The following is a 15319-nucleotide window of genomic DNA, read 5'->3' on the forward strand; positions in this document are numbered from 1 at the left end:
ATGCCCCTGCTTGCTATCCTTCTGAAGCATGTGCAGCATCATCTCCTTGCGGGATTAGCATATGGCTTGAAATCATATGAATTCTGCAAATCAGCAATTTGTCAATGCATGATCTTTCCTACTGTCGTGAGAATTCCTAGGCAGGCCTAGAAATGTCCCTGTAACATCTAATAGATCAATTTGCATGGTTATTATATGTCCTGCAGGGCTTTTTGTTCCATTTTATTTTATTTCATTAATTGAGAGAGAAAGGGAGGAAAATGTATGCATACTACAATTTTTGTCTTGCAGCGGTTCATGGAATCTAAAATCTTTAGTTGCTAAGCCGAGGGTTACAGCCACTCAATCCTCAATTGACATATGTCTTGCATCTTTATTTTTTTTAATTTAAAAACATATTCTTTTGAGGATCCATTATATAGATAGCTTGAAACCTATAATCATCAAGGTATATCAATGTCATATTTTATTAATTATTATGTTGTAACAATGTCATATTCTATTACATATTATGCTATATTATATACAACGGAATGCTACACCATTATGGCAATGCCTGATTTTATGCGGAGAGATTTACATTTACACATGACTAATGTCTTTTTTTCTTGCTATCATTTATAGTTGAGTTGGATGAACCATGACTAATTATGATAGTAGTTGCTGGGTACTACCTTCGTAGATGGGATTTTTCATCATGTTGATTGTGCGTGTCTTTAGTAGAAGCATATCAAGCGTCCGCTCTGGATGGATGGATATCTGGGATAAACTTGTTCGCAATCATCTGGCCAATACTGCTTGTTTCCACAAAATATAGACTCAAATTCCATGACAAACCAAAAGCAGCAGCATCCTTGTTTTTGGTGACAGGAAGAAGACCAAGCTCTCAAGCCTCTAGCTTCAGAACATGCCATAGCTTTTCGACACCAAGTAGCTAATCAAGCTTAAATAGTTCACCAATTTTAATCACTTGATATGGATGTTCCTGCTCAAGCTCTTGCTCATTTGCATGCATGACCTCAAACAAGGTGCATCAAAATACTCCAATGATGCATATCAAGTCATGGTTGCGATTGCACCATCCAATATGCTAAACTGGAAGACTACTTATCTGAAGCAGTTGCTAATGCTCCCACACAAACACCTCATCTTTGTAACATGGTGCTGTCGTATGCTCAAAATTACCTGGATGCGTGCCTTGAGCTGCATTATAAGCATTGTGAGGCAATACCTGATACCGATTAGGCAGTCCAATTAGTAAAAACTTCAAACAATCGTCGGTGACCTGGCTTTTGCCCTTTTACAGATAAATGCATACTGAAGGAATTCACTCCATCAACATTAATTCAAGATTTCCAAATTTCAAGTGAAAAGAATCCTCCTTCATATTATTATTGTTTCATCAATTTATTCTCAGCTAATCATCTTTGCGTTGCAGTTCATTACCAATCATTTTGAGGTACCCGATCAGTGAAAAAAACACCACCTTCAAATGCAAGAAACATCCATGAGACGAATCAAATCAACTCGGTCTTTGGAAACAGCCTAAAAACAAGCGAGAAAACATCATAATGTTCGAAAGCCTGAACATGGCCCAGCACAGGCCGGTTCCATGCGCACACCTACCAGACACTGCGATTACAGGAGCTTGGAAAAGAGAGAATGTTACTTAAAACGCTCATTGGAAGCTACCTATCAGGGCTTCCATCTCCATAAGAAACCAACCCACGGTTTCCAGCAGGGCTACTGGATCTAGAACTGCTTCGAGACCTCATATTACCCTTGTCTTTCTTGCCACGAGGACCTGCATCAGGAGATCTGGAAGCCGAAGAATCCCGGTTCCTTGACCTTGACCTTCCTCTATCAGAAGAGCGTCTACTTCCTTCCGGACCAAGACGAGATCGGAGTCTATCACTAACTGTTGGCTGTAGGTCAAATTTTGGACTAGGGCTACGTCTTGGGCTCCGGCTGCGATCCCTCCCACGGCCACGGTAACCAACGGCAGTGGGTGAAATACTCCTACTTCTCCCTCTCCTGTTTCGATATCTAAGAAAATCATATATATAATTGTCAGAAAATCTGTATTTTCTCGATATAAGTTTACCTAAGAACACAGAATAACAAGCATGCATGTTACATGAAAATACTAAATTGTCTACGTCAACTATCATGCTGAGGAATGTGAATTACGAAGTAATGCACCACGTGATAACATCAAAAAATAGAGGGGGCCATACTTCAGTTTGGCCAAGCAGGAGCAGAATATGTAATCATTGTAGTAACTTACATATCAACTCCTCAAAGCTGGGGTCAAGCTTTTAGTCCTCAAACCCCGCTAGCGGTGAGCATCCTTATATTTCTTCCATGATTTGAAAAATAGCTACGAATGATAGAGGATCACTTTATGTACCTTTATGCTATTGCAAGTGACCAGCATGAGAAGAAATAGAAAATCACTCCCATTATAGATATACAAAATCCAGACATTAAAGGGTCAACAGGCAAGCAGCATTTTCGCATTCAAAATGATATCATTCGCAATCCCTTACCTAGCCCAAAGTTCTCTTCTTTGGGGAGCATAACTCCGCAGTTATTCACAAAATTCCATTCAACCAAGAACCTAATAACCAAGTAATCCTTTGATATCACAAATATGCCAGTCACAGTGTTCACCTATCCCTAAAAGTTTCCCACACTTACCATAAAAATATCTAACAAGTGATATACATTCTCTTCATCTTCCAATGCACGTAGATGTGATGAGTTCCTCTGGAAAGAGTAAGGCTGAGGATCTTTTGCATGAAGCTTAACTATAAGCTTACATCTCAGGAGGTATGCCCATGTTCCAAACTCTAATTAGATAGCACTGCATGAAATCAGGCATTCACACATCTAGATAATCGTCCATCAAATATCCTAAAAAAACATGCAAAATCTTGATGAGAGTCCTAAGGTTGGCAAATCAATCCCATCATCATAGACAAATCTCGCTAGTACGTCTCATTAGTGATGTTCAAATGTTCTTCAAATTTAGGGTTGTTTTGGTTGCCCGCAATAGAATTTGCAGCTATAAGTAGAAGGCAACTGTCAATTTCATTTGCTTGCAATGCAGCTGCAAAAACTATTGTTCATTCTGTGGATGCCCACAACTGGCAACCACAAGTCCAGTTGCTATGTGTGGTTGTCTAATACCAAACAAGATATTAGACTAAGATATTAGACCAACGTCTGCTGTGCCAGTACCGAGGTCCGAACTGGTTGCCAGGTGGCATAGTTTGGTATGGCCCCGCGCGTGCCGTGTTGGCCCTGTACTGACACAGTAAAAGAGGCAAGGGAGAGGGAGAATGGGAGAGAGAAAAAGAAAGAGAAGAAGGAGGCCTTTGGAGAGCCAGCGGAGGGCTGGAGAGCTACCGCACAGAGGGATGGATGTCAGGAGAAGCTCCGCCTCCAGTCCTCTGTTTCATTCGAAATAGGGGCTCGAAGGAGCTCCTTTTATTTTTTGCGAATTTAAGTAGAAGTCGGCAAATCCATTGCCGACTTCACTTAATCGCAGCAGCTCTCCGGCCTCTCTCTTACTTCCTCTCCCTGTCCCTCTCCCTCCTCCCCCACTCTCTCTCTTTTCCTCTTTTTCCTTCTCCCCCTCCATCGCCGGTCTCGGTTTTAACCGTCCCGGTCCACCATCGGTACAGCTCTAGACGGTTCGGTCGACCATGTATTAGACAACTACCTACAAGTGACCTCTATTAGAGAACCTCTAAAAAAGAATTCCAAATGGGCATATAGAGGCCAACATCCCCTGTTCTGATGCAAAATCTGGACATGCTAGTGAAAACTGGTACTAATTGCAGGTCGTGGTGTGCAGTTTTAATGATATATCTAATTTCTCTAACAAGAAAGGTAATATGGCTATTTTTAGTTGTAACATTTGATAGATATATGATCCAGAAATATAAATAACAAAACCATGACCATATAATCATTACAATCCAAAAGCCACGTAAAACTCTAAAAATACGCAAAAAGTAAATAGATAAAGTAAATACAAACTATTAAAGAACACAAGAAGGGGAGGTGGTGGAAGGAACCTGAGTGGACTACTGCCTCTTGGGGAGCGACGGTAGCGTTGTACTCGATGACGCTCAGTGTAAGTCCTATATCTTGAGTACCTATGGTAGAATAAATAAGAATTCAGTGTAATAGAAGATCTATCTCAACCTTCTGCCAAATACAATCCGATTACCTATCCTGGCCGCTTGCCCATTCATTTCTTCCCCTGTAATAGTGGGAGCGAATGGGAGAACGCTCTGGTGAAGGAGTTCTGTATCTGCGGACATATGCATACTGCTCAGTAAATCCACGTCCTTTCCTTAGTCGCTTTGGGGCCTCCTCTCGGGAACGGCTTCTTGACAAATAACTGCCACGATTTAAAGTGGCTTCAGAAGCTTTATACCCAGGGCTTCTTTCTGGACTCCTTGAAGGACTTTTCTGATTTTGCCTTTCATTCTCTCTCATTGGTTGACCACTCCTAAGACTTGCACTTGAACCCCCCTTGAGATCCTTGCTCCTTCACATAAAATGTCAAAGCAAAAATTAATCACATGTTGAAACAAGAAAACCCATCTAAAACTGTTGCAGATAAACATCTACATCATGTGTAAAGAGTTAAATTAAAAGTGAAACCTGAATCTGCTTGATTTCTCATCTGATTGTGATTGTAGATTCACAGTTCTGTCAACCTTGGCTCCCAAGCCATTGTCTATTTCTCGAAATTCACCATTTTCGTTAAGGAGTTCACCCTCTTCATGTGAAGCATTATCTCTAACAGTTTCCTTTTCATCTTTCCTTGGCCCTCCTACAGTTTCTTCTTCACCCAAGACCATTGAAGGAGGTTTTGTCTGTCCTGCTAGAGATAAGCAAATTAATCAGCCTTGATAAGCAAAATTAGCAACTACAGAACTTGACATCATTCTGGTGCATTCACATGGAAGCATGTAGAAATAGCAAGGACACAAGCGAACATAAATAAATTGAGTTAATACCTGTCCATATTAATGAGTTGAACAATGCAGAAGACAAATGAAACATATTATATTTGACTTATCACAAACAGAAGTCCCCAAGAAATATCTACATACCAATAAATGAAGAAATTTATATTATAGAAATAGTAATTAGCCATTAGATAATGGTAGACAACTTTTAACTTTTAATCCAATCACTGACACAGATTGAAACTATATGAGTGAAGGAGTGGCATGGTTCATCTTGTCCTATCAATGATGATATCCATTAACACTTTAGGACAATCTTTTATAGCTTGTTTAAATTTAAGCATTTAGATTTTAAAATCATCAGAATGGCTTCAAAAAGTGATTGTATGCTTAGCTAGCAATGGCGTCGTAGTTTTCTGGCACACATCAATAAGAATCATTGAGATGCTTTCTAAATCAAGACAATGATTCAGTTGGATAAAAAAAAAATATTTGAAACATGGACATCTTGGGACCCAATCAACATTACACATTAATATATATATACACACACATATATATATACATATATACATATATTGATTCTAGGGATGTTTTACGCGATCTATATTCTACAATTTTGCTCTCTTCATCATTAAAATAAAGATGTCATGTGATCCAGTGTAAGCCACAAGATTCTAGTGATTTCTACACTTAAACTCTCCAAGGGCAAATTGATGTTTCCTCCTAATTTTTCTTGTTTGCTCAGTCTTGTTCACCTCATAGTGGCAGGACATCTTCACTGCAAGATATCAAAACAGCTCCAACAGATGGAACAAACTTCCTTCAGGCACATAAAGGAATAGAAGTTTCAGCTGCATCCAAACTGAATTGCAGAATGCTACAGAGGAGTTAGGTAGATTGCTAGTGAGGTTTAGGAAGTCTGGCCAGTAACTTACACCCAAATAGTCAACAAGGTTTATCTAAAGTAGCATACTGCCCCAAAATTACAACCACTCAGCAACAGGATTGCACTTGGGACCAAATAATACACTCAAAATACTCAGGAATCAGATTGTCAGCATCATCTCCGAGCTCTACAAATCACAAAACCCAAGAAGCACAATAATTAAGAAATCAAGCAACTTGTAGAGTTTGGTTACTGGAAATTAACCATGTCAACTACTTTAAACTTATGAACATCAAGATTAAGGAAAGCACACAACAGTTAGTGTTAAAGGAAGATTTATCTAAGATAACTTGTCAAACACATCTAAACGGGTAAATGGAATTTCTGAGATGATAGATTACACACCAGGAGCTTTAGCAGATATATCAATGGCTTGTGACGAAAATTTGGTTTTATTAGCATCCCTTTGACAATCAGCTTTTTCATTATCTGAGCTACTACTGCTGGCACTCTCACTCTCTGGATCACTTGAACTTTCCGAACTCCTGTAGATGAGGCCGACAGTCATCAAATAACAAGTTACTCACAAGCAGAAAAGGAATAAGAATATGTAGATATTTAAAAGGATTAACAGCATACGATTTTGACCTCCGTCTTGATCTTTTATTATGCTTCCTTTGTTGCTTCCCTCTAAGCAAGTCCCTCTTTCTTTTCCCATGTTTGTATCTATCCTTCTTTGATGTTTTCTTTCTCCTCTTGCGTCTCGAATCACTGGATGAACTAGTATCTGATGATGAAGAGTCTGAATCAGAGTCTGAGTCAGATATGCTATCAGAGGAGTAGGAGTCTGAATCAGAATTGTCAGAGCTGTATGAATCAGATGATGAGTATCTTCTCTTTCTCTTCTTTCTTTTGTCTTTAGCAGTTCTCTTGTGTCCTATCCTCCCCTTTCCATCAGAACTATTATCTGAAGGAAGATCTCTTCCTGATTTTATAAGCTTATTTTCTGCAGGAATTGAAATGTATCCAATGAATAACAGAGTCCCATGCAGGAAGTTGAACCACATTATACTAGCATCTGCTCTTACCTTTTGTAGTCCCAAGTGCAGTTTGAGTTTTATTATCGGAAGCTTCACCACAATTCACAATTCTAACGGTGCAAATAGGTTTTCCTTTATCTGAACCAGCCTGTTCTATCTTCTTCAGCAAACTCATTCCACTCACCACCTTTCCGAAAACAACATTTTTGCTGAAAAAATAAAATGTAATCTTAAAGCCCAATACAGTAACGTCACATTATCTAATCGTTCTTAGTTACTTATTTCTAAAATGATGAGGCACAGGTGGTGAAATATATGGCTTCTTCAAAAGCAGATATCTGTTTTTTTTCAATATAATGCAATGACATGTATTGATCAACTAACTCCATGAAATGCAAATGTAACTACTACGAGGATGACCTGAGAAACGTCATACCGTATTAAACAAAATAACTTATCTGTTTAAAATTTACAGCAAGGAAGGATGGAACTACAAAGATATGTCAAAAACAATACACTATTACAGATTATCGCTTAGTGTAAGAACTCCACCATGTTTCAGTAGAATCATGACATAAAATTAAAACAAACACATGAAAGCCGAAATAAAATAAGTGCTACCCGTCAAGGCGTGGTGCAGCCCTGAAGCTAATGAAAAATTGTGATCCATTTGAATCTGGTGCAGGACTTGCCATGGACAAAACACCAGGCCCATCATGCTTCAGCTTAAAATTCTCGTCTACAAAGATATGTGTACATCCGATAATATAAGACTTGTGTAGCTTAAAATGATATCAGGAAATTACCAGAAGTACATTATTATTTATAAATACAGCATACCTGAAAACTTTCCTCCATAAACACTTTCTCCACCACTGCCTGGAAATAGCACATAAGGTTGAGCTTTGAAAGTATATACAGCAAGAAGTCACATAGAAAGATGCCTGGACATAACAAAGCAATACCATCTAGTTTTGCAATATCGCCACCCTGCAAAAAATAGCATTCATCAGTGATCCTTGCTTTCATCAAAGGTGATTGAGATCATACCATAAATTTAGATAGAACCGGCTTTTAGAACATCAGAATACAGAAAATTGCATTAAAAAATTGACTCAACAACAGCAAAAGCATCCCACTCTTTAACTCTCCACAACTTATATGATACATATTCGAAGGGGTCAAGAAACAAGACTTCAGCAGGATAACCCTGCTGGAGATAATTCAATTAAATGTTTGCAATCTAAAAACTGGATGACATACTTGAGCACCCAATCTTTTGACAATGCGATGAAAAATTGATCCCTTGTAATGTAATGATTTTCCAGTAGAAGCTCCAATGCCTTTCTCTCCTACGAGGGTACCAGAAGTTAGGCCTTCCATTTTATATGGTAACACAAAGTTTAGAATGCACTGCATCAAATAAGATAGCATCTAGAGTATATTAAAGGAAAATAGACCAGTATAAAGGCACAACAATGTAAATCAAGGCCACCACTAGCAAAGTGAATATCTGGCAATATTTACAGTACAAAACATAAGTTACTTATTCACATCAACTGGTCCAACAGTCAACTGTTGCCATCGGATATCAATGACAAGACCTAACAGTTGATTCTTGTGTCCTTGCAAAAAAAAAAAGCAGATATATAACATTTATCATGTCCATTACATGTGAGTCATGTTGCATATACAGGCATATGTATGATTATGGCTTAAGAAATTGTCAATAATTGAAAAGATATATGGATATTACCAGTACAAAGTGCTCGAAAATTCTCTGCAGTCTTAGGAACAACATCTGAAAAGAGCTGTATACTCAGACAATAGAAAACCAACCAAAGGAATGGATCAGTTTTCCTAGCACAGATAAAAGCTAAATAGAAGCAAAGGCAAGATAAATGAACAGAATGACATATCTATAGATAGAAAATATGCTCTATGATAAGATGATTTGCAGTGATACCTCGATTACCATTCTTTCAGCTCGATCTCCATCAACTGATATGTCTAGAAACACGAGGGGATTTTTCTTCTTGGCCATCTTTTCTGACTACAAGAATGCTGCAGTCAACTTAACATATACCAATATACCAAATATCTGCCACAAAAATGAAATCAGGCAAGCAAAATTTAACAATTTTTCTTTCTTTCTTTCTTCTCCTTTTTTTCCTTGTTAGCTCAACCTAAAGTTTACAAAATAAAGAGATCAAAAAGTGGAGATCCAGAATGTCTTCATTCTTCAAACAATTGAATGAACTCCTTAATCTATGTCATCCGGTTGGTAAGCCACGTTCGCCAAAAGCTATTTACAAGAGTGATTATTGCTGGAACAATCATCTCGACAAGCTAGGTCCTCAAAATGAATAAAATACGAGAAATTACTTGTAGTTTATTTTGTGGTAAAGAAACAAGTTCATACAGAGCATAGGCAGTACATGCATAATGCACTGGTGTCCAAATAACTAAATAAAGTAGTTGTTGCCTTCTATTATTATTTGCTGATATTCATTTTTATGGGACCCTTTGGACAGAATCTTTTGCACATATCTTTTCAAATATGGGACTAGCTAGTGCCAGCCACAGGTTGTCCTTATGGAATCCCAAATTATGCTGCCGATGCAAACTTTTAAATATGGGAACTTACCTAATCATGCATCTTCGAAATGATTGCAAGCTGAGATAAGTGTTAGGAAATAAATTATAGTCATTGCCTTTTCTGTCAATAATTTTCCTCCTTTACTAACCATCCATCCTTTGACACCCACCTCGAACAATTACGTAGTATGAATACGGAAGTTTGAAAGTTAAGAGCACTCAAGGCCATGGTGAAGATGGTGAAAAAACATGACAACGTGCATGTATGATACATTTGTACAAAAAATTCTCAAAGGAGTCTATATGTAGCAAAAATAGAAGATAGAGTGAGGAAGAAGCATTTGAGATGGTGTTTCTTTGTGTTTCATAGACCAGAAACAATTTAAGGAACAATAACTATGATAGAGGATATGAGATCAACAAAGAAAAGTGGTGAACACTGGTGGCATGATAAAATCATAAAAATAGTTTTATGACACCACAATATGTCAAGAGAAATTTGATTTAGCAGAAACCAATGGGGAACTAGGATCAAAAGTAGACCACAAATTAAGTGTTTATGTAGTGTTTTTATCCTCATGTTTGTGTACTTGTTACCAACAACCATCCATCAGCTCGAAACATCCTTTTGGAAGATTTTAGCTTTACATACATTTTCATTAACGTGGATTTGATAATTTAAACCACACAAACCATCTGATTGGACAGGCTTGGCTCCATCAATGTGGCATCGAAGATGAGAGATCTCCTTGCCCCTTCCTCTCCTCCCCCACATCCTTGTATTTTAAAGGCCCAGGCAAGGGTTCATGAGCTGATATTAGGATTCTTACATTCTTGTCCTTAGGTCAATAGCTTTGCATGAATAGGTTTGTTTTTCTTAGATACATCGGGCTCGGTGATACTGCTTAGGTTCTATAATTCATCATTTGATGTCATCAAGGGGATTCTGAAGTAGATTTGTGATGAAATCTGTTAAATTTACATATCTTAAAATACTGATGTATAACTTGCTTTGTGACCCTCGACTTTTCACTTTCACTTTTAATCAGTATTCTGTAGCTAGCAATCAGCCAATTGTCCCTGAAAGGAAGAAAAAAAAAGATATCTTACTAAAATCTTCTCACCTTCTCGACTAAAATTTTCTACTTTAGACTATTCCCAATTAAAATTTGATCCAGTAAAGTAATAAGATCAGATGATATTCAGGTTCAAACTTGACGTTTTCAAGAAGTTTAAGGAAAAAACCCAAGCCAAGCTCAAATTCAGTGTTAACTCCCCCTTATAGGCTTTATTCCATGCCTCTCAACCATGTCTACCGCATAAGCATAATATTGTGAATCCTGCCAAATATTCGATTGTCACAGAACATCAACCTACCAATATTTCTTCTCATCTTCTATTCTACAAACTTCCGGTCCTCAATATACTGTTTCTTCGTGCAAAATCAATGTAAGTAATTATAGTATACCCAAAAACCTCATTATCCATTCCTGGTACAACCAAATTCCCCTTTAAATTCAGCACTTAATGCCCTATGGAAGCTGTTATCTGAAAAGCTGCCAAAATATTATAGACTTAAAGGCAATGCTACATGCACAAACACACACAAGAGAGAAAGAGAGAGAGGCCTGAACGGGAGCAGCACAAAGAGAGAGAGAGAGAGAGAGAGAGAGAGAGAGAGAGAGAGAGGCCTAAAATGAAGCAGCACAGGAGAATGACAAAACAGAGATAATGGGTGATGCTTTTGCAACAAGGTTAAAGTGCAATTCCCAACTTAAGATTAACAAGTCGCATCAAACTCCTAAAGAGCGAAAAAAAATCAGAAAAAAAAGAGAAAAAGACTGAAGATTAATGTAGTTAAAGTGGGAAAGATTCTAAAATCAAGAAAGAAATAATAATGGGTAAGCACTCCCCGGATTGAAACGAGATCAAATTAAGCCTAACACATCAGAAGCTATCAAGAATATGATCGTATTCCAACATAGAGATAGATAAGCTGATCAGATAGCGGAACAATGGTGAGAAGATCACAACCCAGTTAGACAATGAATCAACGACTACCTTTTTCATTAGAAATTAACAGTCCAAGATAGACACTGCATGATCTGTAGAGCCGTGTTTTCTCGCCAAATTAAACAATTCCGGTTTCTTGAGCTTCATGATGCCTCACAGAAGATGGACTCATGCTAAAGGGGGGATCTTTAGTCGTTCCCCAAAATATTTAGATCCGTGAATCGATAAATTAAGGGTTTGAGACCGGACAGGCTAAAATGGTTCGATCTTTAATCAAGAATGCGTTAAAATATACTAGTAAAAACGCATCAATAGACAGGTTTGTGAATCAAAAAGTACATTTTGCAACAACATCGAAAATTTTAGGAAAACCGCATCAAGAAAGAAATAGGAGAAGACGACTCACCAGCAAAATTAGGGTTTTCAGGATTCCACGAAAGAAAGACTCACCAGCGAAATTAGGGTTTTCTGGATTCCACGAAAGAAAGACACCCTTGCAACTCGGGTGTTAGGGTTTTGGGCGGAGGGCGAAAGAGCCAGCGAGCTGATGTAGCCCCTTGCGACTCTAAAACGGGTACTGATCACGGGTTGGATTCATGACGGATCCGAATCCGAACTTGCTAAACCGGTGTGGATCGCCGGTTCGCGTTGGTTCTTTGCCGGGCATTCTTTCTTGGCAAGGGTGGTGTCTGAGCCGGCCGGTTGCATCCCATCTAGGCCGGAGCCTCGGCCTCGGTAAGGTGATCCAGGCATGGGTTTGGCAGTGTCACAAGTTGTATATAAATTATGGGGGGGAAAAATTATGAGGTGCTCCATGAATGGCATTGTAGTGCAGCAGATTTAAAACCATCCCCATGTACTTGATCTGATACAAATATTACTAGTAGGAGTCACAATCGGTCGGATCAAATATAGGTCTGGTCTAACACAAGATAAATCAAAAATTTATCAATCTAAACTTAACGTGTGTATTAAACAGGTCAAAAATTTAGACTCAAATCTCACTATTTTATTAGACTAATAACCTAATTTGAAGTACAACATATTAAATCAAGTTAAATGAGTTAAATTGTTAAACATCACGTCCCAAATTACTAGTCCATCATAGCCATATCTAGCAAAGATAGCGACAGATGAAGGCTTTTACATTTATGCGTTTGAGGATTAGCTTGGATCTGTACAACTTAACCTAACAGCTCAACCCACTTGCAGGTTGAGAAAGGTTGAGTTGTAGGGCGGACGCGCCCTTCTCATCCTTAGGGAGCCAAAAGACCTGAGTACTTTCCTATCATTTGAAAGGCTTCAATAATATTCTCTACCGTTGAAATATTTGCAGAAGGGAAAAAAAACAAAAAAAAAGACTTTATATCTATGTTCCATCATATTCGATATAACTCCAGGGTTATATATACTCGTATATAGATTTTATATAAAAATAATAATATATGCTAATATAGGATCATGCTAGCAAAATTATAGTGATAAAGAAAAATAATATTGGTCGATACATGATTGCTCTAACAAAAGAAAATAATACTAATGATACAGAATCATGCTAACAAAGAAAAACAATATAGACTGATACAGGTTATTGCATGATTTCTAAAATTATGCTAATATCTAGGATGCCTCCCACCAAATCTCAGTGGCCATGCATGCATGATATGAAAGGGGTCTTGCTGGTGACCATGGAGATGATACCCTTGCCCTCCTTGGGGACAATTACTGTCACGCCCCGGACCCGGATCCGTGACACGGCCGTGCTATTGCCGACTACCGCCCACAATAGCATGCAGCCTCATACATGGGTAACAGGGTAGTCAAAAGCAGTCAAACTTGCATATATCAAAATATGTGCATTACAACAGAGGGTATATATAAGGTACAGAGCTTCTACATAGTTTATATACACAAAAGTATATTCATATCATCCCAAAAATAAAGAAGCCCTGCTGAAAAGAAAAATGCTTCTAGCAGCTGTTGATGCAAAAATAAAATTGTTCTCCCAAGTGCAGGAGAATCGCACAAGTAGTAAATTCTCGAGAGTCCGAAGTCGAATCCTCAGGGAACGAAATATATGTGAGATTATTTAGTATAATTTTAGATTAATCAATTTAATAAATTTGTAGATTAAAATGATGTTTTGATTTTCAGAAATTAAATGCAAAGAATAATAAACAAAATTCAATGAAATAAAGATGGTAGGGATCTAGAATCCCCCTTGATGATATTGCATCCAAGGAATAAACTCTATGGTTCTTGATTAAAGATTAAATGTAGGATAGATCTAATCATGGTATATATTTCATGAACATATGAACTCAATTTCTAAGCATCCATCGTGCTTTCTACGTCTACGACGAATCAAATACTAAAGCAATCCATATATCAATAATCATAATCCATTAAAGATCTATCTATGAAATAACTACACATGGATCAAGAACATATCAATAAATATAAACCATTGAAAGCAAAAGTTTAGAGTTTACTTCAAAGAGCAATACATCAAAGGTTCCTCCATCACCCTCCCTAGGACTTTAGCCACTCATTGAAAACATTAATCCCCCTTTCATTTTCTTTCTTCTTTTTTTTTCTTTTTCTTTTTTCGGAAACAGAGTGCGCCCTGTTTCCCTTCTCTGTTTTTTTTCGAATGGGAGTGGCCTCTCTTTTTTTGAATGAGGGATGACAGACCCCCCTGTTTTCGAATGGGAGCCCCCAAATAACCAGCTCCCTTCCCCCCCTTTCTCGCACGCGATGAAGACCAGCTGAGATGAATCCCTGATCCCACGGGATGCTCCCTTCGGAAGGATCGGACGCGTAAGGTGAGCGGTTGCATGCTGGGACGCGGTGCTTGAGATGCAGACACATGGAGAGCGGACGCTTGCGGGATCTGGGAGAAGCTGAAGATCATGGGATGCAGACACGGAAGCTTCACGGGTGGATCACGATCACGGAGCTGGGATCTCGGCTGAACAAATGGACTCGGAAGCCTGGATGCATGGGACGCGTGGAAGAAGCTTCATGGCAAATCGCTGAGAAGAGGTGGACACAGATCCTGGGATGGCTGACGGGGACTGGATCGCGGGTTGATGAGCTGCATGCGGACGCTGGGATGCGTGGCTTTGGGCTCGTGGAAGAAGCGCAACGGATGAATGGAAGCTTGGGAGGAATGCATCGCACGGACACGGGATGGGAGCTGGAGCTGGGACGCGTGAAGGATGCTTCACGGGTGATGAACCTGGATGGCTGAGCTTGATCGTTGGATGTGGCTGCACCTAGTTGGCTAATGCTCCTTCTAGTGTGCAACTGGGACTGACCCCATGTGGTTGACTAGTCACCTACTATGATGCATCTTTTTGAACCCAATGTGCATTTTAACTTTGATTTCCGATCACCTGCACCCTACAAAAATATAATAGTAATACAGCACTTCTATCATTATGTGTTAGCAATAATACTAATTTAAGTGATGTGTAGATCGCACTTTTGTGCTCTCATCACACCCCCCAACTAGCTGATTGCTAGTCTCTAGCAATTAACAAGCAATTGATAAAATGAGAGTACAAAAAGTGTTGGTTGGTCCTTTGATGTTTTATTAGAACTAATTGCATAAAATTAAGATAAGTACTCACTTTCGTAGGAATCACGATTGCACTTAGCACGTGCAACAAGCCGTTAAACCCCTAGGTTACCCTAGTGGACGAGTGTTGTCTCGTGAGGGTTTTCAGGAATGTTACCCACAAACATCATGAAGTATATGACATGATATTCTAATAAAAATAAAC

The 15319-nt window shown here is 38.6% G+C and overlaps 1 protein-coding gene across 8 annotated transcripts; it reads right to left on the reverse strand.

Annotated features, from left to right (window-relative positions):
• Positions 1–1341: 1341 nt before the first annotated feature.
• LOC103716170 (peptidyl-prolyl cis-trans isomerase CYP63) lies at positions 1342–12070 on the reverse strand. 8 transcript variants are annotated; one of them, XM_008804062.4, is made up of 14 exons: positions 11982–12070; positions 8887–8973; positions 8677–8731; positions 8184–8272; positions 7886–7910; positions 7761–7799; positions 7542–7659; positions 6969–7129; positions 6520–6886; positions 6286–6425; positions 4681–4903; positions 4241–4564; positions 4086–4166; positions 1342–2046 (listed from the first exon to the last, which is right to left on the reverse strand). In XM_008804062.4, exons 2-14 carry the CDS (start codon positions 8962–8964, stop codon positions 1689–1691), a joined length of 2058 nt encoding a protein of 685 aa, XP_008802284.2. In that variant the 5' UTR covers positions 8965–8973; positions 11982–12070; the 3' UTR covers positions 1342–1688. The 8 variants fall into 8 exon arrangements, with proteins under 8 accessions (XP_008802284.2, XP_026663932.2, XP_008802287.2 ...); XM_026808131.2 differs by having other exon boundaries at positions 8887–8969; positions 11938–12061; XM_008804065.3 differs by having other exon boundaries at positions 4681–4900; positions 6529–6886; positions 11938–12061.
• Between the last annotated feature and the right edge of the window lie 3249 nt (positions 12071–15319).

The sequence above is a fragment of the Phoenix dactylifera genome, chromosome 16, assembly GCF_009389715.1.
Source record: "Phoenix dactylifera cultivar Barhee BC4 chromosome 16, palm_55x_up_171113_PBpolish2nd_filt_p, whole genome shotgun sequence".
Classification (NCBI taxonomy): domain Eukaryota; kingdom Viridiplantae; phylum Streptophyta; class Magnoliopsida; order Arecales; family Arecaceae; genus Phoenix; species Phoenix dactylifera.

Excerpts from the sequence above, each read along its gene's own strand:
- LOC103716170 (XM_008804062.4), bottom strand. The coding sequence starts at position 8,964 with ATGGCCAAGAAGAAAAATCCCCTCGTGTTTCTAGACATATCAGTTGAT. Across the intron at positions 7,800-7,885 it reads CGATATTGCAAAACTAGATG|GCAGTGGTGGAGAAAGTGTT; the intron begins GTATTGCTTTGT and ends TGCTATTTCCAG. Across the intron at positions 6,887-6,968 it reads TGCACTTGGGACTACAAAAG|AAAATAAGCTTATAAAATCA; the intron begins GTAAGAGCAGAT and ends CAATTCCTGCAG.